We start from the raw sequence: 27,879 nt of genomic DNA, 5'->3' as shown, positions 1-27,879 counted from the left end.
CAGAGATAAATAGGGTAGGGTCATTGGGGTGGGCAGACTAGATGGGCCGCGGCCCTTATCTGCTGTCTTTTTCTATGTTTCTATTGGCTCCCCATCAATCATAGAATTGCATACAAACTGGCACTGATTACATTGAAAGTACAAACATCTAAAGCCCCGCTATTCTTGGATAGAGTAATTACCCCATATAATCCATTTTGAACTCTAAGATCAGAAGATAAAAATCTTCTCACAATCCCATCCTTGCGTACAATCAATACCAGATGTAACACACTTTTTTCAGTCACTGCTCCTCAAATTTGGAATCTATTACCAGCCCAGGTACAGGAAGAAAAAACCCTTGACAAGTTTAAAGGAAAACTAAAAAGTTACCTATTTAGGGACGCTTTTGAATAACCCGTCCTATTGCTAATTAGACAGTGATATTTAAAGCAGGCAGACAAAGATCAAAATAACTCCCCTTCGTTTTTCCTGTACTCATTCTCTTTCCAATACTGAACATAAGAACATAAACAATGCCTCCACTGGGTCAAACCCGAGGTCCATCGTGCCCAGCAGTCCGCTCACGCGACGGCCCAACAGGTCCAGGACCTGTGCAGTAGCCCTCTATCTATATCCCTCTATCCCTTTTTCCAGCAGGAAATTGTCCAATCCTTTCTTGAACTCCAGTACCGTACTCTGTCCTATTACACCCTCTGGAAGCGCATTCCAGGTGTCCACCACACGCTGGGTAAAGAAGAACTTCCTAGCATTCGTTTTGAATCTGTCACCTTCCAACTTTCCGAATGCCCTCTTGTTCTTTTATGTTTTGAAAGTTTGAAGAATCTGTCCCTCTCTACTCTCTCTATGCCCTTCATGATCTTGTAGGTCTCTATCATGTCTCCTCTGAGTCTCCGCTTTTCCAGGGAGAAGAGCCCCAGTCTCTCCAATCTTTCAGTGTATGAAAGGTTTTCCATGCCCTTAATCATTCATGTCGCTCTCCTCTGGACCCTCTCAAGTATTGCCATATCCTTCTTAAGGTACGGTGACCAATACTGAACACAGTACTCTAGGTGCGGGCGCACCATTGCCCGATACAACGGCAGGATGACTTCTTTCGTTCTGGTCGTAATACCCTTCTTAATAATACCCAACATTCTGTTTGCCTTCTTTGCGGCTGCTGCGCATTGTGCTGTTGACTTCATTGTTGTGTCCACCCAAATCTCTTTCAAGATTACTTCCCTCTAATAGTTCCTCCTTATTCTTTCCTCTCGTTTGAAGTAAGTCAGTGTTTCCCCAATAAATTGTTTGTCTCCCCCATTTTTTAATGTACATCGCTTTGAAATTTTGAAAAAGCGCTTTTTACCAAATTTTAAATAAACTTGGAAACTTAATTTTTTCATGAACTTGCATGCCTCAAGTCTAGGATGTTTTATTAAAATGTAGATTTCTAACCAACTGTGTAAACCAGGGCTGCCCAAGTCCGGTCCTTGAGATCTATTGGCAGGCCAGGTTTTCTGGATATCCGCAATGAATATGCATGAGAGAGATATGCCTGCACTGTCTTCTTGGAATGCAAATCTCTCTCATGCATGTTCATTGCGGATATCCAGAAAACCTGGCCTGCCAGTAGATTTCGAGGACTGGACTTGGGCAGCCCCATTTCCTCTTTTTTCATAGTTATAATAGATGGAACAGTTGGAATTTCTTGAATTTTATATTTGTATAATTAATTTATTACAATGTTATAATTAGAAATAAAATTTTGGGGGGATGGGAAGGGGAGGGAAAGGGGAAGGTGGGAAAGGTATGGGGTGTGTGTATGGTATTATGAATAGATAATAAGGAAAATATATTTTGGAGGAATGATAAAACTATTTATGGAATATTTGAATTTTGAATTTAATTGTAATGAATATTTATCGTACTATTGTATATTTATTTGATTCCTTCAATAAAATGTTTTAAAATAATAGATGGAACAGTTTTATGGGCATATAGACAGGACATGATACTTAGAAGGAGCACATAGTACCTCGGAGGGTGTTGGTGAGTAGGCGATTGGTACGGAGAGGAAGTACATGGATGTAGTCTATTCCGGTGCGCTCGGAGACTGTTACAGTCACAGTGAGGTTGTGCACCACTTGCTGCGGCCGGACACTGACTGCATGCTCATATTTTCCCAGATGTCGTCGCAGCAGTTCCTCATAGGTTAGTGCGAACATGATTTCCTCACCACCTGCCACGCTGACCAGCACACGGAACCTCTCTGTCTCGCGATCCCTGCAGAAGTCGCATACAAGGTAAGCATGTTTCAAGTTTTTATTAATATTTGATAAATCGCTTATTCAGTTAACTAAGCGGTGTACATATTTTTAAAAAACATAGGTTGTGAGAACTAACGGGGTAATACATATCTTATAACTCTCGGACAGACATGAAGCGTGGGGATAGCGGGGGGAAGGTACAATTTTTAGTTCAAGAGAGAGAACAAAAAAGGGAAAAACAAGAGGGAAGGTAGCAAAATAAAGGCTTGAAGTTTCATGTGGTAAGTCTCATTATTAGATCTTGAACGTGCCTTTAAAAAGATAAGTTTTTAACGTTTTTTTAAATGAAGTTATATGTTATATGAACAGCAAAGCGCTTGTCCTTGATCTGCGTCTGCTCATAGCATGCAAAAGGAAGCAGAAGAGCAACAGGTAGGGTTACCATATGACTCCAGAAAAAGGAGGAGGGATTGAGACATCCGGGTTTTACTTCTGCTGAAAGCAATAGAAGTAAAACCCGGATGTCTCAATCCAACCTCCTTTTTCTGGAGCCATATGGTAACCCTAGCAACAGGAGAACCAGAGAGCAGGAGGAATACAAGGGCAGAAAGAGCATGAAAAAGGAGAACGGGAGGAGAAGAAAAGGAAGACGTGAAGCAGGAAACACGTTCTCACTTGGTTCCAACATGAGCAGCTGTCCTTCCATGCTTTCTGGCCTCATCGTACAGTTTCTTAGCCTGGAGTTTTTCTTTCACCTCAGCCACAAAGACTTTGCCTTCAGTTGTTCTAATTAAACAGACAAAAATAAAAGCTGAGTGAAGGAGCGATAGAGCACAGATGACATCGCCCATATAACATGTTGGAATATTTTGATTAGTGTTTCCCACTGTTTCAAGCCTTTATGGAGCAGGCATTATGGACCTAGGGGGATATCATAGGCAAAAGGAAAACTAAGAACTAGGGACACACTGAAAGCCCCACAAGCATAGAAAACAACTTTTCAAAATGATTTGGGGGTGCACGACTTGCCACAAACTACCAAGTCCTTATAAAGGGCAGAGAGTGTGGTACAGTGGTTAAAGCTACAGCCTCAGCACTCTGAGGTTGTGAGTTCAAACCCACACTACTCCTTGTGACCTTGGGCAAGTCACCTAATCCCCCTATTGCCCCAGGTACATTAGATAGATTGTGAGCCCACCTGGTCAGACAGGGAAAAATACTTGAAAACCTGAATAAATTCATGTAAACTGTTCTGAGCTCCTCTGGGAGAACAGTATAGAAAATTGAATAAATTACATTGATCTAATCTAATAATGCTTAGTTTTGTATACTGAGTCTTCAATCCAAGAAAGCTTGACTCGGTTTACAGTAGTTAGATAAGATAATGAAAATATAAAACAGTAATTAAGTCTTCTATCCCACCAATACCTTTCAGTTCTAGGCGGTTTACAACAAGAAATTAGCCTGGGCATTCCCAGGGAGATTACAAGGTTGATAGCTATAGTATGCAAATAAACCAAGGAAATTAAAGCATGGTAGGTTGTGAACACAACTGGCTAGGCTGTCTTTAAATGAAGAGCACAGCAGGTGGTGCCAAACAGGGGGAACTTGTGGGTAAAGAAAATGCTAGGGGTAACACTGCAAGTCCCACAAGTCTCTCTTCCTCCTGAACCCCACCTCATTGTCACAGTTTATCATCCTACTCTCAGCCCAGGGGTCTCAAAGTCCCTCCTTGAGGGCCACAATCCAGTTGGGTTTTCAGGATTTCCCCAATGAATATGCATGAGATCTATGTGCATGCACTGCTTTCAATGCATATTCATTGGGGAAATCCTGAAAACCTGACTGGATTGCAGCCCTCAAGGAGGGACTTTGAGATCCCTGTCCCAGCCCATCTACGCTATACTCATGCTATGCCTTCCAGTTCAGCCTGGTCCATCTATCCAACCCGTATTCTCCTCCTCCCAGCCGGTTCTCAATAGGCCCTCTTCCCTAATAAACCTGTGCACATCATACACTTTTTCTCTTAGGCCATCTCTACTTCCTTCTCAGTCCCTTCCCGCCTTAATGTCTTCTTTGTCATCTCATCATCTTATTATGTTATTTGTGGTCTTATATCCCGCCAATTCCTCCAAAGTGGAGTTCAAGGTGGGTTACAACAGTAGTTATTGCAACACAAACTTAAATGTATATTGTAGGGTGGAGTCTGGTTGTAGTCCTAACATAGATTTCAGATATAGTGAATTACAGACAGTATATTCATTTTAGAATGGTAGACATACAGTAGAACATTGGGACCGAGCTAGTCTCCTAACTAGGATTTTTGGAAGAGCCATGTTGTCAGTTTTTTGCAAAATAGAGCTTACATAGTGGAGGTATGGATTTCTATAGGTAGTGAGTTCCACGCTTCTGTAGTTTGGTAGTGAAATGAGTTGCAGTGAGTTGTCCTATATTTTATGCTTTACAGGGATGGAAAGGATAATATCATCCGATTTGTGTTACTATTTTCGGTGGATCTTCCTGGTAGTTCAGCAAATCTGGGGAAGCTATCAGAAGAGTCTCCAAGTAAGATCTTAAATGTTAGACAACATAACTTGAATTTGATCCGCTGGTCAATTGGGAGCCTTATTTCAACAAAGATATACAGTCATGTGAAAAAATTAGGACATCCCATGAAATATTCTGTTCTTTCTTAAGAAATGTTCACATATCGATGTCAACTCTTTTTATTTTTTTTTTTAAATCTCTGGAAAAGAAAGTGATGTAATTGCAGGTAAACCACAAAAGTTTTCCTTGATTTACTCATAAAACAAAAGATATCCACTAAAATGTGTGTTCTAACTGAGTAATAAATTAGGATACCCTAATAGCTAGTGTTACCCCCTTTGGCTGAAATAACTGCAGTGAGACGCTTCTTGTGGCCATCTAACCAGTCTCTGACATCGGTCTGAGGAAAGTTTGACCCACTCCTCAATACAGAATTCTTTCAGCTGTGAGATGTTTGAGGGGTTTCTTGCATGTACAGCCCGTTTCAAATCACCCCACAGCATCTCAGTGAGATTAAGATCAGGGCTTTGACTTGGCCACTCCTGCTGCTGCTGCTCTGCCTGCTGCCACCACTTCCTCAAAATAGCTGCCAAGATTTCATGTTGCAGCCTCATTAGACTTTCACAGGAATTCTCGGCAGCCCAATTGAAGAACTAGGGTCATCAGGCAAAGCTGCTGCAACGGGCAGGAAAGAGGGGGATTATTTCCTGCCCACAAAGATGCTACTACACCACGAGGACTTTTATAGTATACCGTTACTGCAGTATTACCAGGTCATTAAAAAAATTTTCACCATTACTGTGGTGTCACTCTCTACTGTACACAGAAGGAGGGACTAGGAAGTTCCATATGGAATATGTACAACACTTAAGAGAGCAGAGGCGGCTCACGGCATCCCCTGCCTGAGGTGAGGGATGAACTTCCGCCCCCACACCAAGCATCCAAAATGGGGGTGGTGCAAGGGCTGCCCCAGCTATTAGGCAAGACTGGCAAGCTGCCTATGGAAGCAGCTTCTTAAGAGGGTAGTAGCTTCAGTAACACAGTAAATGACAGCAGAGCCTTACGTACCACTCCTTGTAGGGCCAGGTCACCCATTTTTAAAGCAAAACAGACAAATTCAAAGAACCATGTTTCTCGCCACACATATTTTAACCTGCTTTTCTGCAAAAAATGCAAAGGAGATAGATGATGCTCAAACAACAAGGAGCAAACTGAGAAAGAAAGCAAAAGAAAAGGTCAGTTTAACACAGTGGTCTCAAACTCAAACCCTTTGTGGGGCCACATTTTGGATTTGTAGGTACTTGGAGGGCCGCAGAAAAAAATAGTTAATGCCTTATTAAAGAAATGACAATTTTGCATGAGGTAAAACTCTTTATAGTTTATAAAACTTTCCTTTAACAGTTAAAAGGAAAGATATATAAACTAGAGAATGACACGGGGAAAAATTCTGTCCCCGTCACCGTCCCGTCCCGGACCACCATCCTCTGCACCGCCCCGTCCCCGTTGGTCCTTTCACTGCCCCTCCCCGTCTCTGCCATCCCCTTCACCGCCCCGTCACCGTCCCCGCTGTCTCTTTCACCGCCCCGTCCTTGTCTTCAGCGTCTTCTCCTCTCCATCCCCCCACCCCCAGCACCCTTCACACGGTCCAGCAGCTCCCTCCCGCCGGCCAGCCGTCCATTTCCCTCCCTCCCTCCTTTTCCCTTACCTTTTCTTCTTGAAACTGGCAAGTTCTATAAGGCTACGAGCTGTATTACACCCGGAGCCTTGAAGTCGTGTCGGGTTGCCTGCTAGAAAAGTCTGCTCTGACGCAACTTCCTGTTTCCGGTTGCATCGGAGGAGACTTTTTCCAGCAGGCAACGCGACGCGACTTCAAGGCTCCGGCTGTAATACAGCTCGTAGCCTTATAGAAATCGCCAGTTTCAAGAAGAAAAGGTAAGGGAAAAGAAGGGAAGGAGATGCATGGACGGCCAGCGGGAGAGAGTGGGCTGCCGGATCGAATGCTCGTTCCCCGTGCATTCACTACTTGTTCACCGCCCTGTGCTACCATTCACCTCTCCACGGGGTGGTGAATGGCCTTGTCCCCGAACTCGCGGTGACCTTTTTTTTTGGTCACCGTTTTGGCGGGTTACCCGCAGCTAGCCGCAGGTAACAGCCACCGTGTCATTCTCTAATATAAGCTATAAAGAGTTTTACTTTATGCAAAATTGTCATTTCTTTAATAAGACATTAACTATTTTTTCTGCGGCCCTCCAAGTACTCTATTTTTTCTGCAGCCCTCACATTTAAAGTTTAATATCTTTTCTTTCTCAAAACTGACAGATTTCAATCACTATATTGAAAATAAAATCATTTTCCCTACCTTTGTTGTCTGGTGACTTTATTTTTCTGTGCTTTCAACTATGTTTCCAGGGCCTTCTTGTCCTTTGACTGTTTTTCTCTCCGTCTTCACTTTCTGCCTTGCATCCATCTTTGGCATTAACTTAATGTTCAATTTTTCTGCTTTCTTTTCAAAATCTACGTTTCCGTGTCTTCCCTTCCCTTCCTATCTCTCTCTTCTTCCATCCTATTTCCATAGTCTGGCATCTCTTTCTTTCCTTTCTCTCCCTCCTTCCTTCCTTCCTTTCCCCTGGTCTGGCATCTGTCTCCTTCCCTTCCCCCATGCCCTGGCATCTCTCCCTCCCCCTCCATGGTCTGATATCTCCTTTCCTTCCCTCCTTCCCATGAACTTGGGTTCTCTTGTTCCTCTCCTCTCTCTTGTCTTCCTTCTCCTTCCTTCCCTCTCTTTCCCCAATTGGGTGCAGCAGCAACAGAAGCAGCATTTCCCTTCCCCCTTTCCTGTGCAGCAGAAGCATTTCTCTTCCCCTTTCCCTCCCTCTCTCTTTCCCTGTACAGCAGCAGCAGCAGCAGCAGCAGCATTTCCCTAGGGTCCCCCTTTCCTATGCAGAAGCATTTCTCTTTCCCCTCCCCTTCCGTTCTCTTCCTTGTGGAGCAGCAGCATGTCTGGCCGGTTCAGTTGATTGTTCCATTCAAAGCCGCGGGTGGCGGCTCCTCGTGAGATCCGCGCCTGCGTCTGAAGCCTCTCTGATGTTGTGACGTCAGAGAGGCTTTCGATGCAGGAGTGGATAGCACGAGGAGCCGCCAACCCGCGGCTTTGAACGGAATGATCGACTGAGCCAGCCAGACACGCTGCTGCTCCAAAAGGAAGGGAAGGGGGAAGAGAAATGCTGTTTTGATTGCATCCAGACCGCAGGCTGCAAAATAGCACCTGGAGAGCCGCATGCGGCCTGCGGGCCACGTGTTTGAGACCGCTGGTTTAACACATCATAATAAAATTAGTTATATGGGAGCTGATATCCTACCTCCCCACAACATGCAGATTAGAACTAGAACATTTCTTCTTGGAAGTCACCATACATAAAAAATCCTGATTTTCATGTTATCTGAGCAATAGCAAATGAACGAAAGAAGAAACTCTTCGCCTCAAAATGTAGCAGCACTTCTAAGCTGCTGTGCGTCCAGAGAGCAAAGGAGCATGTTGGGAATCGGGCAGACTTCAACATGGACGTGCCCGAGCCATAATCAAAACTTTCCTTGAGGGAACTTAGATGCCAGCAGTTAGACCTGTTTGAGTTGTATCTAAGTTCCACAAAGGTGCCCAAACTAACAAGAAGACACTAGAGGGTTTAAGGCATGACCCTCCCTTACTCCCCCAGTGATCATGACTCCCTCCCCACCACACAAAGAACAAACCCCCCCAACCCCAAAACCCATAGGCTTCCCATCAGCTGATTGCGGCAGAGGAATCCTCATCAGCTGAGCCGTAGAGCCCTACACCCTGACATCCCCAGACCTTCCCCAACATCCCATGACATCCCCCTGATATCTCGGACATTCCCTGACATAACCACCCCCACATCCCCCTAACTTTTTGGGATGCAGTAGGAGGGGCCAAAGGCCCTGATTGGCTCAAAATGGCGATTCAGCCCCATCCCCATGGATAACTGCGGGAAACCATCCTCATGTCATTCTTTAAGGAGAGAGGGAAGAATGAAAGTATGAAGGGGCACAACCACTGACCCTCAAGCCTTGCATTGAAGAATGTTGGTGTTGAAGGACTGAGATTGAGATGGACACTAAAGAATGACGGGATGATTTCCCACGGTTATCCACAGGGACGGTGACAAATTATATCACCATGTCATTCTTTAGTGGGTAGCCTTCCTCTGAACCACTCCATCCTGTTTCTATCTTTTTGAAGGTGCGGTCTCCAGAACTGTACAGCTATGGAATGTTGTTACTCTTTGGGTTTCTCCTACCAAAATTTTTCATGAACTTTCCATCAATATACTTTCAACATCTTATACAATCTATCCAACGATTAAAATTTTAGGAATCGTATTAGATAAACAGCTTACTGTGAAAACCCAGATAGATGCTGTTGTACTTAAAAGTTATTTTACTTTATGGAGACTACGAACAATTAGACCCTATTTTGAATTTTCAGGCTTTAAATTATTGGTCCAGTCATTGCTTATTTATCAATTACTAAGAAGGAATTATTGAGATTATCATTGATACAGAACACAGCAGTTAGATTAATTTACGGATTGAAGAAATACGATCATGTTACATTATTTTATTGCGAATTGCATTGGTTGCCTGTGGAAGCTCGGGTATTGTTCAAGTTGGGCTGTTTTTTTGTTACAAGGTTTTATATGGTGCAGCCCCTACTTATCTGGCTAATAGTTTTTCCATAGCTACGCACAAATGCAGTAGAAAAACTCATGCTCTGTTCAATTTCCCTTCTGTAAAAGCAAGAAATTCCTAAATCATTCTTTAGCATCTCAGGCAGCTTCTCATGAAAAAGAATTTCGATCATTGTTGCTCACAGCTGTTTCTTACAGACATTTTATATAACCTAGACGTAACATCATTCAGCTACGCAGACGACATCACCATTCTCCTCCCCTTTGACTCACCAACCCCCACTTCAACAGAAAAACTGAAAAAAAGCACTAGAAGCTGTGGAAAAATGGATGATAGACCACAAATTAAAGCTGAACTCGGACAAAACAAAATTTCTACTGCTTGAAAAGGACAAAACCCCATCCATAAAAGAATTAGAAATAAACGCCACCAAATACCCTATACAATCCGCCCTAAAACTCCTAGGAGTGATGATAGATAGATGCTGCACCATGCCAGTCCAAATCAACAAGACCACCCAGAAAGCCTTTGTAACCATGCGCAACCTGTGAAAAATAAGAAAATTCTTCGACAAAGAGCAATATAGGCTCATAATCCAATCCCTAGTCCTAGGACTATTGGACTACTGCAACATCCTCTATCTACCATGCCCCGCAAACATGATAAAACAATTACAGACTGTACAAAACACAGCTCTCAGACTGATCTATTCACTAAGCAAATACAACCACATCACCACCGCATACCTAGACTCACACTGGCTACCTATACAAGTGCGAATACTATTCAAATTCTACTGTCGATTATTTAAAGTGACGAATGGCACAGCCCCCACATACCTAAACAATCGCCTAAACTGGAACAATACAACTAGACAAAGGAGAACTCAGACCCCATTTACCTACCCCCAGTCAAAGGTACACAGCGAAAGATGATGTATGACAACCTACTAGTAACGCAAGCAGCTAAACTTGACCACCCCATCTCCAACTTGCTGACAACAACGACAGACTTCAAATCATTTTGAAAAGAAATCAAAATCTGCTATTCAAAAAATTCATCTAGATATCATAAAACCTTCGCATGTCTATCCCCTCTCTTGTAAATTTCCCTTCAAAGGCTCTACCACTCTTGTAATCTTCCCTTCAAAAGCCTCAATAATGTAAACAGCATCCAAAATTGTAATTTCCTGTAAATGTCCAGTTATCTTCTTTTGTAATCAGCCTAGAACTGCAAGGTACTGGCAGAATAGAAGTCACTAATGTAATGTAATTTTAGAAAACAACTAATACCTGACTAGCTGACTAATTCAAATATGCGATTATGTTTAATGTTTATAATCTGTTGTAAACCGCGTAGAACTTTTTGGTAATGCCGTATATAAGTATAATGTTATGTTATGTTTCTGTAAGGTACTTGTGACCTGGATTGGCCACTGTTGGAAACAGGATACTGGGTTAGATGGACCGTTGGTCTGACCCAGTCTGGCTATTCTTAAGTTATGTTAATTAGTGCCAAAGGCTTGCGTGAAATACCTGTTTTTAGGCCCGATTTAAACTTGGAATAAGATGTTCCCTTTTCAGATCAATAGGAAGTACGTTCCATAGAGAAGGGGCCAGGTATCCAAAAAAAAGTCAGTAGGTTATCTCTAGATCAGAGGTTCTCAACCCAGTCCTTGAGACACACCCAACCAGTCAGGTTTTTAGGCTATAGGCGATGAACAAACATAAGATAGATCTGCATACCAAGGAAGAAAGGCATGCAAATTTATCTCATGCATATTGTGACAAGGAAGCACCTGTCACGAGGAAAAACCATGCTCTAAAACCGCCAATCCCTAAAGCTAAGCCAGTTCAGCAGCCAGAGAATAGAGTTTTAGGCAGAGTAAAACAAGCAGGGTTAAAGCAGGAGAGCCATCCACCAGGAATCCCAGTAGGGAGGGCTCCCAAACCACAGTCTAATTGCCATTATTCCTTTCCCAAGAGCAGAGAAGTTTCCCTGCAAAACCAAGCTGTAAAACAGAGAATCAACCCAGAAGGGGGCAGGGCTACACTTGGGAAACTGCAATCAGGTAAGCCTTCAGATGTGAAGCAGAAGGAAAATAAATTAACCCCAGCTGAGGCTGGAAGGGAGATTTGAGCTCAGCCCACAGCTCCACGCTGGACATTCCCTCCACAGAGGCAGAAAGACAGCTTTTTGCCACCCAGAGAAGGACAAACGGGGACCTTGCAGAGGGTTTTGTAAGGGAAAGGCAAAGTTATGCTACAGAGGGGGAAAGGGAAGCTTGGCCAGCCAGCTCTTCTAACTACCCTGAAGGAAGAGGGGAATTGGAAAATGTAAATGCAGAAAGCATGGAAATAGCGGAGTATGCTTGTGATACCAGTAGTATGGGCTGGGAGAGCCATGCTAATATTCCAGAAGAATATAATTTGCCAGAAGAAGGCATGGAGCTGTAATGAAACTGCTCACCAGCACTGCTCTTTGCAAACGTTTCTCCAGCTAGAATATTAAATGAGCTAGGAACATGTATGTGCTGGGGGAGGGCTACAGAGTGCTAACCAGAAACAGGGACCAAGCACAAGTGCTAAGGGAATTAGTCATTCCCTGAACAAACTTCTAAATTGCCGTGAAGTAGAAAGGGGTGCTTGGAAACTTGGGCATGCACAGGAAGGGTTGTTTGTTTCCATTCCCACTGCTTGGGCAAACCGGGAGGAGGTCCCCAGAGAGAAAAGCAGTGAATGCTTTGAAGTTAAAAGCCAATGAGAACTATTTTGCTTTATTATTGGAATTGGCTATACTATAATAGAACAGGCATTGCCTGGAGAGAGTGGAGTAAGCCGGCAGAGTGCTCCCCAAGAGGGAACCTAGCTATCTGCGGGTAGGAGTCCCAACAGAGACTATAATATTATTTGGACATTAGTATTATAGGCAAATGAAACCTAATAGCAATGAACTTTGAAATGAAGTACAATAAAGGATGCTTTACCCAGGTGGCAGTGAAGACTGAACTGCATTGAACTTATCACTGGATTTAAGCCTGATATTTTTTGTTTTTGCTTTTCTTGTGGACAAATAAAGTGTAAACCTTATTGTGAACTGAATCCAGAAAAATTCTGTGTTTTCTTTTCATTAACCAAATCAAAGGACTTGTTTGAGAACCCTGCTCTAAATGTAAGAGGAAAACATAACCAGCCAAACTGGGGGGAGTGCAAAGAAAGCAGAAAAGCATATTAGCAACATATTTGGGAGAACATGTATAGTTGGCACCTTAAACACACCCCATCCACTCTATGAATAGCACTATACAACTAATGCTGCCTAATATTAATTTAAACAAAAACACTTGAATGTTCAGCATGGTGCCAAATGTCTCGTGTGTTTTTGGTTTTGTTTTTTTGCATATCTGGCTCACTGTTTTGATCTATTTGAGGTCAGGAATCTTATGGGTTTCTATGTGTAGTAACTTGTATTTTATAAATGGGATTTCTGTTCTGCGATGTTTATAAATTCTAAAGTTAGGTGTTTATTTTCCAGTTCATTAGATGTTCTTTTAGAGTTTAAAAAGTCTGTTTATTTGTGTTTTCGTGTTGTAGATGCCATTGCTGGGTAGCTGGGGAATCTGAATCAAGGGTGGAAGTGAGAAGTCCAGGTTCATAAGAAACTAAACTGAACTAAACTAAACCTTAAGTTTCTATACCGCATCATCTCCACAGAAGAAGAGCTCGGCAGGGTTTACAGGAATTGGTATTGAAAGAAACTATAATGAAAAGTAGAAGGACTTAGAAAGAGAAGTTTAGAGGGAATTAGTATATCGAAGTAGGGCACACAGACATAAAGAGGTAGCTCCTCCGATATGTTTGCTATGTATGCTGTGGGGCTCATAATCGAAACACAAACATGTCTAAAAACCCGCCCAAGTCGGCACTTGGATGACCTAAAAGACAGGTCATCCAAGTGCCAAAATAATCAAACGGACTTTCTGGACTTTTAAAGTCTCTGAATGCCAGAGCTAAAAGCAGTGGTCTCAAACTTGCGGCCCGGGGGCCACATGCGGCCCACCAGGTACTATTTTGCGACCCGCGGTATGTAGTGGTGCTGTCTGTACTAGTGCTGCTCGCTCGTTGCAGCGTCATCTGGCTTCCCCCATGGCCTCCTGCTCATACCTTCAGGTAATTACCGCAGCCTGCAGAGAGGATTGCTGGTGCTGTAGCGATCTCTGGTCCTCACATGTTCCCTCTGCCGTGATCCTGCCCCTGATGTCAGAGGAGGGGGCGGGACCGCGGAAGAGGGAACGGAGGCCATTGGCAGCCTGCGAGGAACGCTACAGAACCAGCAATCCTCTCTGCAGGCTGTGGTAATTAGCTGAAACTAAGACCGGGAGGCCAGGGGGGAAGCTGGAGGATGCTGCAAAGAAGGGGGGAACTTGCAGGCCTTCGGGGGTGGGAGTAGATTTATAAACTATAAAGAGTTTTACCTCATGCAAAATTGTCATTTCTTTAATATGACATTAACTATTTTTTCTGCGGCCCTCCAAGTACCTACAAATCCAAAATGTGGCCCTACAAAGGGTTTGAGTTTGAGACCACTGGCTAAAAGGAACATATCTGGAAGAGTGGACGTAAAAGTAGATGATTTTTGTCAAAAAAAAATTTTGGACATATTTTTCGAGAATGGACATTTTGCCACTGCCGACTTTTGGGCGTCTAGCGCCATACATCCAAATCGGACTTAGATGTTTCTTTTGATTATGGCCCTCTATGTGTTTAATAAACATCACGCTGCTATATAGGCTTGCAAAGGTAAGAAAGGCAGGTTTTGTTGAAAACTATCCCCCCCTTTATCAAGCTGCACTAGAAGTTTGTAATGCAGGTCAGTGAGGTCAGTGCTCCAACGCTCATAGGAATTTTATTAATTTTGGAGCATTTACCACGTCGGCTGGTGCTAAAATTCTTAGGGTTAGCAAATGTCCGTATTTCCCCGGATGGCATTTCAAAACCCGGCAGTGTGTCTGGGTTTTGAAAAGCTTTGAAGGACGGAACACTGCAGAGTTCTCAGTACACTCATGACTTAGAAGTCCCACAATACAGGTCCTTGGGTGGCCTAGTGGCAAGAACATAAGCATTGCCTCTGCCGAGTCAGACCAGGGGTCCATCGTGCCCGGCAGTCCGCTCCCGCGGTGGCCCCCCAGATCCATGACCTGTAAGTGTTCCCTACCTAACCTAAAACGTCCATACCCTGTTCGCTTAATGTCCTGTAAGGTAAACCTCTATCTGTACCCTGTTATCCCCTTCGCTTCCAGGAAGTCATCCAGTCCCTTTTTGAATCCAAGAATTGTACTCTGTCTTATCACCTCTCCGGGAAGTGCGTTCCAGGTGTCTACCACCCGTTGAGTGTTAAAGTATAAAATGATTGTATTTTATGTTACACTTATTGTGAGTTTTTTTTTTTTTAATGTTTAAATATGTTTATTAAAGTTTTACAATAAAGAACAGCAAAAATATGAGCAGCATAACAGTACCAACACTACCCCCCTCCCCCCCCACCTCCCACCCCCCCACCCCCACCCCCAATACACAAATGCAAAGCAAAGCAAAACAACCGTCTTCCAGAGAAAGAAATATCATGGGTTTAGCAAATTACTTCGAGCTCTATGTGATAAAGTAAGCCAAAATGGCTCCCAAATGGAGCAGTAAGTGCGTCCCCTAGGAGAGTCCAGAGCGTGTATAAACAAGCGCTCCATTGATGCCTGCTGAAGCATGAGAATCCGCCAGTGGGATAAGGTTGGTGATTCAGGTACAATCCAGCAATGTAAAATAGTTTTTTTCCCCAGCAACAAGGCCCTCTCCAAAAAACCCCGAAATCCTTTAGGAGATGTTCTAGGCAGATGGTCCAAAGTAAAGAGCAGCTCGGGGCCCTGAAGGTAACTATGATGCCACATGTCTGTAATATGACGATGTAGTTGAGTCCAAAAGCCCTGAATTCGAGGGCAAGTCCAGTATTGATGTCCTAAAGAAGCCTGAGGTTGGTGGCATTTGAGGCATGTATCTGTAGTACATAGTTTAACTTTATGAAGATAAACCGGTTATTGTGAGTTTTAAAAATGAATTAAGATTTTTAAAAAAAATAAAAAATAAAGGGTGGTAGATGCATGGAACAGTCTCTTGGTAGAGGTGATGGAGACAGAGACTGTCTGAATTCAAGAGGGCCTGGAATAGGCACGTGGGATCTTTCGGAGAGAAAAAGGTAATGGTTACTGTGGATGGACAGACTGGATGAGCCATTTGGCCTTTATCTGCCATCATGGTAGACACAGTGAAAGGAACTGCTTATCTAGGGTTGCCAGATTTTCCAACCGGAAAATCAGGACCCCCTAGCCCCGCCCCCAGGCATGCCCAGTTCCGCCCTAATCCCACCCCCAGTCCTGCCCTAGCCCCACCCCCCCACCGTCCAACCAAGAAGATAATGATGTGGAGCCATGAAACATATGTTATTCCATACTTTTCATGACACTTTTCAGTTCGTTTCATATCATTGAAACAAAAAGTGAAAATACTCCTCAAGTCAAAAGATGTTATCAGGGACCCGGTACTTTTGTACTAGAATTCTGAGTGGGGTTCCCTAAGGCAGACAATAAAACATGGTCCATGTAGGCATCCCTCTGTACCTCCATAAGCACGAGACAGGCACCTAAGAACAGTGCCTACATTATTATTATTTTATTCATTTTATCAATATATTTACAAGCATCTACTTGTTCTGGAAATACATTTATGTTTATTAAAAACTTTATATACCACATAACAGCCTATAAAGGGTCCAAGCGGTTTACAATGTATAGTTCATGTCCATAAAGAAAATAACTCCATTTAAAATTAGGAAAGGAATGAATAAGAACAAAAGTTAATTAATTTTTTTTCCATAAAATACTATAACAATCAACATCTCAATAATACAATCCGCTATAATAAAACCCTTAGCAAGCAAGCGCACTTCAAACTTCATGCGTCTGTAATCCGTGCTTCCGTGTCGTGCATGCGCAGTGCCTGCCTCAGCTGATTTCCTGCCCCGATCTCTGATGCCGACTGACTTTCTGCCTTCTGACTACACTGCTGCTGCCGGGACGCCTCTTCTTCTCACCTCCGGATCAGCAGCGGCAGCAGCCACATTTTCATCAAGCAGCTGCGGGGCATTTGCTAGGCCAGCCCACTTCGATAATGCAAGGCAGGCTGGCCTAGCAAAAGCCCCGAGGCCGCTCGGCCTAGTGGATGCTGGACAGGGGGAGCAGAGAAGGGGTGCTGCTGGACTGGGGGGGGAGGTAAAAAGAAGGGAGAAGGGCTATTGCTGGACAAGGGGAGCAGGGAAGGGGTGCTGCTGGACAGGGGGGGGAGGTAAAAGGAAGGGAGAAGGGTTACTGCTGGACAGGGGGAGAGATAGGGGGCCAGGGAGAGAGACAGAAAGAAAGAAAGACAGACAGACAGGGGGCAGGGAGAGAGACAGAAAGAAAAACAGACAGGGGGAGAGAGACAGAAAGAAAGAAAGACAGACAGGGGGCAGGGAGAGAGAAAGAAAGACAGACATACAGAAAGAAAGAAATGTCTAAGTCTACACATCTATTCTAGCACCCGTTAATGTAACGGGCTACTAAACTAGTTCTAATAATAAAACAATAAAATCATCAAATCTCAATAAACCATAACTACAATAATATATACAACTAAAAATTTCCAAAACGGAAATTAATCATTACAAAAATACAGATTACAGTCCCAGATTCAGTTCTTCAATTTGAGAAAGCCAATTGAAAATATTAACAACACAAAGAATAAATCTAACTAAATCCCAAAATAATATAATCTCTTCCTCAGACCACAATAGTGCTAGGTGGACTACAACAAGATAAGGAGATCAACTAAAGTTATATATAGTAAAAGTATTTGTTTAGCGGGTTATAACATCATCTGCAATTTATGTTTAAATCGTTTTTATTAAAGATTTCCAAACAATCAAGAAACAGCAATACAGCACAATACAAGAATACCAACCAGCCAATCTCAAACATCTATAACCAATCCCAGACCCATCCCAACCCACCCCATCCTCCCACCCCGGGAGCAGCAGCAACGTATCTGAACACAGCAGATCTGTGGGGATTTGATCATAAACACACAAATTCTACAGCATTAATCCCAAAGCTGTCTTCTAATCTAATAGATGGAGTAAGTGTGGTGCTAAAGGGTGTCCAGCATTGTGTAAATAACTGTCCTGCACGAGTGGTCAAGTCCGCAATGTCCCGCCTCTACAATAACACTTGATTCAACATTAATGATCTCCAGTGAACAATGGTTGGAGACTGAGCAGAAAGCCACTGTAACAAAATACTTTTCCATATCATCTGCAATTTAATCATCCCTGCACTTTCTGGACCAGCTTCTTAGTATCTAGAAAGACCTTAAGCTGCTCAGGAACAAAAAAGAATATTTGGTCCCAGCATATTTGACAAGACATTTGCATGGGTAACTTAGCAGAAAGGAAGCCCCTAATGCCTTAACTTCTTATCTCATGTTTAGGAATAATTTCCTGTTTTCTTTGGTAGATTTAGTCATGTCAGGGTAGATCCAAATTCTTTGTCCAAGGAATAAAGCTTGAGAAAAATGAAAGAACATGCGCATTACAGAATTTAGGTCTTATTCAAAAACAAATGAGACAAGGAGAGTAGGACGAGATTGAATTTCTAAGGATTTTTCCAACAAGTCAGATAGGTTATTGATATCAATAGATTGTAAGTTCTCAGCTTCAGGGTAATTTTCCAGCTTCTTTTTTTTCCAGAAAGATAATAGATACGGTTGATGGACGGCATTGTTTCAGATGGAAATGTTAATATTTCAGACAAATATTTTTTAAACATGTTGCCCGGTGTTATCCCTGTAGCTTTAGGAAAATTAAGCAGCTTAAGGTTTAACCTTCTATTAAAATTTTCAATTTGTTCAACTTTTCTTTGAATATAAAGTTTGTCCTTGACCAAGTTCCCAGTTAAATGTTGAAGAGATGATACCTCTTTACCCATCTCATCAAGCCTATTGGTTGTATCCTTTCTAATAGAATCCACAGACTTTGTTAAATCATCTATTTTACTCGCAACCGTTGAAAATTCCAAAGTTGCTTTGGTTACTGCAGTTTCCAGCCTTTGTAGAATACTCCAGACTCCGTCCAAGGTTACCGCTGCAGGGGAGCTCAGTTTTCTTGCTCCCTGGTTGACCCTAACATTGGTGTCAGGTTGCAGCTCAGCTCCCTCTTCGCGCGTCTGCATCAACCCTCCCTGGATTGGAGACATGATGACGTCGCTGTAGTCTGACATTGGCTGCGGTGGAGGCAGGGTAAACAGAGGAGAGATGTTTCTAGCCCAGAAACTCCGGAGGCTCCTTCCTCCAAAGCACAGATGGTGAGCTTGCCATAAAGTGGTCCATCCTCGTCTGTCCTGGTATAGAGAGATTCGGCCGGACAAAGCCCTTCCTTTTGATATGTGGTATTGTTACAAATCGCCCATATAGAACACCAAGTGAAATCAGGCAGTTCTGTGAAGAGAAAATAGTCAGGTAGGGACAGAACGCTAACACTGGCTGCTAGCCCACTGCCATCTTGGTTCACCCTGCTCTAAATTCTTTTTTTTTTTAAACATGCGTCCCGATTGGTTCGTTAGACGGCAGTAGGATGCCTACCACCACCTAACTTTGGGGAAATTGGCCCTAAGTGTTTCTGCTATTACCTCATCTTCCCTGAGCACTCAATCAATCCTCATGGGCATCGGAGTATTTACCATATCGAGCTTTGTAAAAGAGGGGTTAAAATGTGAAAATGCCAAAGTTTTATCTTTTCATTCTTATAAAATTACATAAAGCGACATATAAATCCCAATAAACATGTATTTATATTGAAGTTATACAAAGATGACCACAGAAGATTTATAGAAGTGAGTAGTTTTTTGAGATTTGCAATTATGTTGTGAGTCGCTTTCATGAATCAGCCCCCAGAATGTGGCCTCCCATCGATTCTACCTACCCAGACGCGGTGAGACCCGAAAAACTGCAACAATCATGACGCTAGCTGCGGAAGCCTAAGAAAACATACAGCACATTTTCCTCACACAGAGCTTAATTGATTTTTCATTTTATGAAAACTGGCAAAACAACTATATTTAACCATTTTTGGTGCATTTACATTCCCCGTTTTTGTCTTTCCCCTGCTACCTTTTATTTTCTATTCTTCAATTCCCGACAAATACTGTGGAATTTGCACATCCAGCCATATTTCACACATGTTTTCACAGATTTATAAATTTTGCAGCATATTTGCAAACATATCTGTGAAATGAAAATGTTTCCTTTACACATAGAGGTAATAAGAACACAACCCCCCCCCCACGCTTCATTTACAATTTAATTTCTGATACCATATCCAGCTCTGTTTGTGTTCTTTTTTATTAGCAAAGTAGAAACAATTCCAACAAAGCATACAAAGATAAAAGTATATATTGGATTCCAGTAAGTGACTCTTCTATGACCCCCTCCCCCCAAACAGAACTATAAAACGATCATACAGAAAAACAAACAAATGATAAAATAGAACGTATATAGTTCAATGTACCCTGTAGGCCTCAAAGTGGTCCCCCACCCCCACCCCTGTTGCTAACTGCTTGGATTCAGCAAAACTTCTCAAAGAAAAGAAGCAAAAAAACTAGGAGAGTTGGACTCTTATACTCCCCTAAAGGCTGTGTCCAAACCCCATATGACTCCTGATCAGAGAGAAGAAACCCCCTCCCCAAAGAAAGAGAGGAGAAAGAAGAAAAGAGATTAAAAAAGATCCTCCCCCACACAACCTCAACCATCCACACCAAGCATTCATTCAGTACTGCACATCCAATCTCAAACTTAAAGAGTTAAATACTAAGCTCCTGGCCCTGGGTGCTAAAGATTGAATATAAGACTCCCAAATTTGCAAGAATAGTTGTTTCCGTTTGTAATTAAGACAGGCATATCTTTGCTTTAGAGCAGTGGTCTCCAACTCAAACCCTTTGCAGGGCCACATTTTGGATTTGTAGGTACTTGGAGGGCCTCAGAAAAAAATAGTTAATGTCTTATTAAAGAAATGACCATTTTGCATGAGGTAAAACTCTTTATAGTTTATAAATCTTTCTTTTTGGTTAAGTCTTAATAATAATATTGTAATTTATAGCTAAAGAGACATATGATCAAGAAACTGTTTTATTTTACTTTTGTGATTATGATAAACATACTGAGGGCCTCAAAATAGTACCAGGCGGGCCACAAGTTTGAGATACACTGCTCTAGACTGTATTAACATTTTAAAAGGATTATCACACTGCATTCTAAATTTCAATACTTCTCTCTACAATATATGGATTTCTCTGCTGCTATCATCCTTACTCAATCAACATCCTCTCCCAAAGGAAGCTGAAGCTGTTCAGTAGCTAATAGTCCATCACAAAACAGTCAATCATAGCTATTCTCATTTACAGCAGATCAATAAATAAGAGTTTTTCATAAGCCATCTTGAAATAAGCTTCTGGTGAGATTCTTGATGTTTTTGTTAATCATACTTTTCAAGTGAATTCTATCACTTTACAGAATTTCTACTAATTATTCTGCCAAATAAAATGAACTTCTCAGAACTCTTTTCCATTAAACAGCCACTCTTGCTTTAGATTAGGGTTTCCCAGACTGTGAGTCACAGACCCCAACGAAGTCACACATCCCATGTTTGTGGTTACAACCTGACTAAGTCCTCCAGACACATATTATAAGAACATAAGAATAGCCATATTAGGTCAGACCAATAAACTGCCTAGCCTGGTATCCAATCCAGGTCTCAATTACCTGGCAGAATTCCAGAGAACAGCAAGAGTCCATGCTACTGCCCCCAGGGCATGCTACTCCTGATCCCATTGGCTTCTTCAGAGTGTTGCATGCTTTCTGTGGCCATGTGAATAGGGTCACAATCACAAATCGATTGAAAAGGCACTCCGTATAGTTACATAAGACAGTGGAATACCATCGAGAATAAAGGGTCCTTTGAGTTATTTCTCAAACACAGATGAGTGCAATGCAGAACATCAATGAGACGGATGTTCTACATTGCACTCATCAGTGTTTTAGAAATAACCCAAAGAACCCTATATTTTCAATGGCATTTCACTGAGTCCCACTTAGGCAAGAAAATTTAAGTGCCTGCCAAATTCCAGGTTCCCCGCGACGTGGCTTCAGTGGGTGGGGAAGGCATAGGCCAGACAGACAGGATAAATCAAGCACATTTTCAACTCTCCTCCCTTGTAAAGTTGGAGGTTAGCTTTAGATTAAACTGAGATGCAGTGGTGTACAAAGGGCGGGAGGGGTGGTCCACCCCAGGTGCATGCTCTAAGGGGGTGCACAGCCGGCATACAAGTCCAGAATCTTCTGCCCTACTCTGCCTCTGCTGCTTTCCTGAACCAGCAGCAGTGGCAGTAAACTTTAAAATTAGTCATTACAAGACCTTTCTGCACCTCCCCATGGCTGCCGGAAAGAGGGGAGCAGATGCAGGAAGGAAGTGGGGAGGAGAGAAAGACAGGAGCAGACAATGGAAGTGGAGAGAGGAAGCAGATGCTGGATGGAAGTGGACAGAGAGGAGATGACGCTGGATGAAAGGAGTAGAGAATGAAGGCCACATGATGGAAGGAGGGGATAAATAAAAAAGGGCACATGCTGGATGGGTGAAGAGGATAAAGTTAGTAAAATACTGGAGGGGGTGAGGGAAAGAGGTGGAAAGCTGTAGGAAGACAGTGAAACGGGAAATTGAGAACTGGGTAGTAAGAATTTAATCTAGACAGATGCAGAAAATAAATTGAAAGGGAAGGAAAGGAAATGAAATGAAATGAAAGGAGAGATTGAAATGCCAAACCATGGGGGTGTGGGAGAAGGAAGAGGAGGTGAGAGATGCCAGACCATTGGGAAGGAGAGGGGAGAGAAGAGAAGAAGATGGATGCCAGACCAATAGGGGTGGAGAGAGAGATGATAGGGGGGAGGCAGATAGTTTCTGAAGGGGCATAGAAGGAGAGAAGATGCCATATAGAAGGGACAGACAGTGGATGGAAGGAAGAGAGTGAAGAGAAGATGAGGAAAGCAGAAACCAGAGAAGACAAAGGTAGAAAAAAAATGTCTATTTTTTTGCTGTAGGATAAAGTAGCTGTGTTGATAAATATTTATAAATAGAAAATGGAAATAAGGTGATCCTTTTATTGTAGACTAATTCAGAGACCAAAACCCCCTTCCTCAGGTCAGAATAGGATACCATAACAGCAGTATACTTTACTGACCTGAGAAAAGAGGTTTTGGCCTCTGAAATCTAATTGAAAAATGTATTAGTCCAATAAAATGGTATTATCTTATTTTCTATTTTTGTTTTATTTTCCCCCCTTTTTAGCCCTTTTTTATGAAGTCGCAACAATATTAGTTGCAGCGCTCATAGGAATTCTGCGAGTGCCAGAGCTTTTACTGCCAAGGTAGGCGATAAAAAAGGCTAATGCAGCTTCATAAAAGGGGTTTATTTGTTAATATGTAAAGTGATGGTTGCTGTTTCTCTGGGGTTTTTTTCAAATTTACATCTGCTATCTTTATATTTTGCACAATATTAGGGGACATGCATCACTGTTTCTGTTTCTGTGCTGTTCCATTGTATGCAGCATCCAGCTCCTTAGTGATTTAGTTTAACTTTTGTCTACATATTTCTATTTTACCCTCCTTTTACTAAACTGTAGCACGTTTTTTAGTGCCGGTTGCGGTGGTAATAGCTCCAATGCTCATAGGAATTCTGTGAGCGCTGGAGTTGTTACCGCCATGGCCATTACTAAAAACCACGCTACGGTTTTGTAAAAGGGGGAGGGGTTAGTTGTGATTACATATTCCATACTGGGCAAAGGTGTTTTCTGTGTTCTGTGTGTACAAAAGACATGGTTCTCTGTTAGCATTGACTGTGCAGGATCAATCTTTACTAGTCTGGCTTGTTTAGTTTTACAATGGGTGAGTATATAAGATGCTGCCTTTTCCTAAGTACATTCTTGTAGTGCAATGCATGGATTGTTACTTAAAAATCATGATGGGCTCTTGGTGTCACATACTAGGTATGCCACTGTTGAGAAGACTTTTGTGGGAGAGGATTACCTTTGCCTGTGGTGTTGAGAGGGATACTAACCTGCCTCTGAGTGGTTCACAGCACCGTTGCTCCACAGCACTGTAGCGGGGTGCCGAATTTCCAATAGGTGCCGTGGTGGACAGATGCCTAACGTCACTGGGGTCCATCAAACACCAGCGACTGATTCTTCTCAGAGGATTATCTTTGCCTGTGGTGTTGAGAGGGATACTAATCTGCCTCTGAGTGGTTCGTGGTTCGCGGCACCATTGCTCCACAGAGCTGTAGCGCGGTGCCGGATTTCCAGCAGGCGCTGCGGTAGACAGACGCTTGACGTCACTGTGGTCCATCAAAAGGATGCCGCAACTGCGGGTGCAGCCAGGGCATTCCTTAAGGAGCACGCTAGGCCCCTTGGGAGCCCTTTGAAGCCATGAGGAGTCACAACAGATCAATAGGACGTGGTAAGAATTTATATATATATTTTTCCTATTTCTCAGTTTCCACATATTTATTATAGGGAAAATCTAATCTAATGCTTGACTTTATATACCGAATCATCATTCAAGGAAAGCTCGACTTTGTTTACAATAGTTAAGTTATCGAATAAAAAACCAGAAAAGAATAAGACTAAGTTTGGTAAAGTTAATTTTCAAAGTGTTTAGCAAATAAAATAGTTTTTAAGGATTTGTGAAAAGGTTGAAGTGAGCTGGAACTGCTTAAAAGAAGGGGAAGGTCATTCCACAGATGAGATAGCTTAAGAACATAAGAACATAAGCAGTGCTTCCGCCGGGTCAGACCATAGGTCCATCCTGCCCGGCAGTCCGCTCCCACGGCGGCCCAAACAGGTCACGACCTGTCTGAATCACCAGAAGGGGCTCCCTTGCCACCTTGGTTTCTCATTGAAGTCCTATCTTCCCATCGAAGTCCTAACCCTCCGGTCTTGCACTTGCACGACCTGTTGGGTTTCTATACTTATTACCTGGTTAGCTTTCTATACTTGTGTTACATCCCAGCTCCTCCCTCAGTATCCCACGATCCCTTTATCCCTCAGGAATCCGTCCAATCCCTGTTTGAATCCCTGTACCGTACTCTGCCTGATCACTTCCTCCGGTAGCGCATTCCAAGTGTCCACGACCCTTTGGGTGAAAAAAAACTTCCTTGCATTTGTTTTGAACCTATCTCCCTTCAGTTTCTCCGAATGCCCCTTCGTACTTGTTGTCCCCTTCAGTCTGAAGAATCTGTCCCTTTCCACCCTCTCTATGCCCCTCATGATCTTGAAGGTCTCTATCATATCTCCCCTGAGCCTCCTTTTTTCCAGAGAGAAGAGCCCCAGCCTATCCAACCTCTCGGCGTATGGGCAGTGTTCCAGCCCTTTTACCAGTTTCGTTGCTCTCCTTTGGACTCTCTCAAGTACCGCCCCTTCGGTAACGATCGATGATCTTCTTCGGCTTCTGCAACAGGAGCAAGAAGCATCAGGAGCTAGCCCGCTTGGGACACCGCCGGGGAGTAGTGTGGCGGTGAAAACCTCTGGGCTTGATGTTACCTTAAGCCCCGATGTCAGGACGCCACCCCTTCAACCGTTGCCGCAGGCAGCCAGCTCTCCACAGGACCAGCATGTACCTGAAGAGGTAGCCCTTTCGTCTCCGGAGGCCAGTGTATTAGAGGGCTTGCCATTTGAGACATCCCAGAGCGACATGTTCACTCTGGTAGGACCTGCGACCGGGACAACTGAGGTTGGGGGAGCACAAGACTTCATGGAGGTAAACCAAATCTCAGAACAGTCTCTCACAGCACAAGTACATCTTTTTTCTCCTACTAAACCCCCAGAAGTCACTCTTGAAGCATTATGGGACTTGGTAGTGAATTTAGGAAACTCCTTAAATCCTCAAATCAAAAATTTGGATAAAGAACAAAAAGGAGAAATAAAATTGATAAAACAAGATATATTTCAGTTAAAAATAGAGACACAAAACACAAGTAAAGAGCTAACATCAGTAAAATATAATCAAGAGCTATTGGTTAAAGATAATATAATTCTCAGGAGGAAATTGGAAGCTCTGGAGAACAATGGTCGAGTTAACAATTTGAGAATTATAAATTTTCCTAAGATCTTATCAATTTCTCCTCAAGAAATGGTGAAGCGTTTCTTTATGGAATACTGGAAATTCCTGAAAGCTCTTTTCCTCCTCTTACAAGGGTATATTATCTTCCTGTTAAATCCCAAATCAAAGAAGAAAAAGTTGAGGAATCTCGGGAAAGACCATTGGACATTTCCGGAATATTGGAATAATCGGATAGAGAATTGGCTGTTTCAGCCACTCTCTTGTTGTCTGTGGCTTAGGCTCCAAACAAGGATTGGATGTTAAAACTTTTCTTTAAAAATAGATCCAAGGATTTCCTGGGACATCACATTCAGATATTTCCTGATGTCTCTAGAGAGACTCAAAAAAGAAGAGAATTCTTAATCTTGAAACCTGGAGTGACCCAAATAGGGGGTATTTTCTTTCTGAGATATCCATGTAAATGTGTAGTTAGATACTGTTCTTTGAAGTATATCTTTACAGAGCCATCTCATTTGGTAAGTTTCCTCTCAATGAAACGTCTTGAGAAAGGAATAGCTGCGACTAAGGAAGTTTAACTCTTTGTACTGCAGTAGACATATGGCTTTCCTTGATAAATTTTCTGATTAATTTTGCTCTACTCTTTAAATCTTGGATTCAATTATTGAGGACTAGTGTGTGATCAAATGAGTTTATTTTACGTATTCTTACTTTTAAGTTTAGCTGTGTTTTTCAATTTTGGAAAATTAAGTTAATTTGGTCTTTGATCGCACTTTTCTGTACAAGCTGTCTATACTTGGTAACATTATAAAATTGTATCAATAAATAAATATGGTATGAAAACCTGAAGCAGCTTCAGCTCCTGAAGACGCCTATGCAGCAAGATGGTGTTGGGCTGGCTGAGTTTCAGTTGTCATCAGAGGTGAACCCAAAGCGGCACAATTTTATAACTACCACAGGAGTTAAGTCCACGAAGTACAAGATTAACAGTGATATTTTCATTGAATGGACTTTTAAAGATTGGATATCGAGGGACTGCAAGGGTGTATACCGGGGCTGCGACATGATGTTGTAAATTGTAATGTTGTATGTTTTGTGAGAGTGAGGAACAAGCATATTTAAAAAATATATTTATGGCAAAAATTGGGTCTGATTTAATAATTTGATAAATTGATTAATTGTAGCACTTAGCTTCTTCTGTTTTTATAGTATGTGTTAAAACTTATTAACACCTGAGATATTACTACGGAAAGAGATATTGGGGTTACCAAATGCAGATGTACTGATAATTTCAAATTGTTATTATATCCCACAAAAAAAAAAAGATGATAAGGCCAGATCAGGGTCTGGATCAGCTGGCACCAGTAGATTTTGATTTAACTGGTTTTTTAGAAGATTTACAAGACGCCATATCAACCAGATCTACTCTTTTGCTTACATGTATTAATGAGATGGTAAAGGACTTATCATGAAAATGTACTTTACAAATAAGACTGCTAAATTTTGTGGAGATACAATATTGATATTTCTGGATGTGGCCAAGGCCACTAAATTAAGAAGGGCGTTTCTAGGGCTGAAATCTAGGGTCTTGGCTTTAGGAGCCACTTTTTCATTAAAATTTCCGTGTAAATGCATGATTAAACTTCAAGAGAGAGAATTTATTTTCTGGGATTCTATGCAGTTAGAACAATTTTTGAAATTGCATGAGCAATAGAAGAGTTAGTTCAGTTTCTATTTTGTTGTCTGATTTTTTTTTTTTGTTGTAGTTGTTAAATTAAAAAGTAAACACCAGATTATAATTGAGCTCTAGGTGGAATTTGTTATTAGATTTTGGGCTCCTTTTACGAAGGTGCGCCAGCGTTTTTAGTGCACGCACCGGATTAGTGCACGCTAATGTCGTTCCTCTGCTCAAAAAGGGGTGCAGGGCAGAGGCTGCGGATTACAGACCGGTGAGTCTCACATCAATAGTAAGTAAACTCATTGAAATACTAATCAAACGCAAATTAGACACGATCCTGGATGAGGAGAATCTACGCGATCCCCACCAACATGGTTTCACCAAGGGTAGGTACTGCCAATCCAATCTTATCAGCTTCTTTGACTGGGTGACAAGAAAGCTGGATTTAGGAGGGTGCCTGGACGTC

The 27,879-nt window shown here is 42.4% G+C and overlaps 1 protein-coding gene across 3 annotated transcripts in view; it reads right to left on the bottom strand.

Annotated features, from left to right (window-relative positions):
* Positions 1–27,879, bottom strand: part of ITIH6 (inter-alpha-trypsin inhibitor heavy chain family member 6) — a 101,986-nt gene that overhangs the window by 37,343 nt on the left and 36,764 nt on the right. For all 3 annotated transcript variants that reach the window (XM_033921654.1, XM_033921644.1, XM_033921662.1), the window contains exons 4-5: positions 2,922–3,032; positions 2,015–2,262 (exon numbers count right to left, since the gene is read on the bottom strand). In XM_033921654.1, the coding sequence (XP_033777545.1) occupies positions 2,015–2,262; positions 2,922–3,032 (359 nt within the window). The remainder of the gene's footprint in view (positions 1–2,014; positions 2,263–2,921; positions 3,033–27,879) is intronic.

This window comes from Geotrypetes seraphini, chromosome 1 (genome assembly GCF_902459505.1).
Source record: "Geotrypetes seraphini chromosome 1, aGeoSer1.1, whole genome shotgun sequence".
Lineage (NCBI taxonomy): Eukaryota > Metazoa > Chordata > Amphibia > Gymnophiona > Dermophiidae > Geotrypetes > Geotrypetes seraphini.
This window is presented reverse-complemented; position numbering and strand designations above follow the sequence as displayed.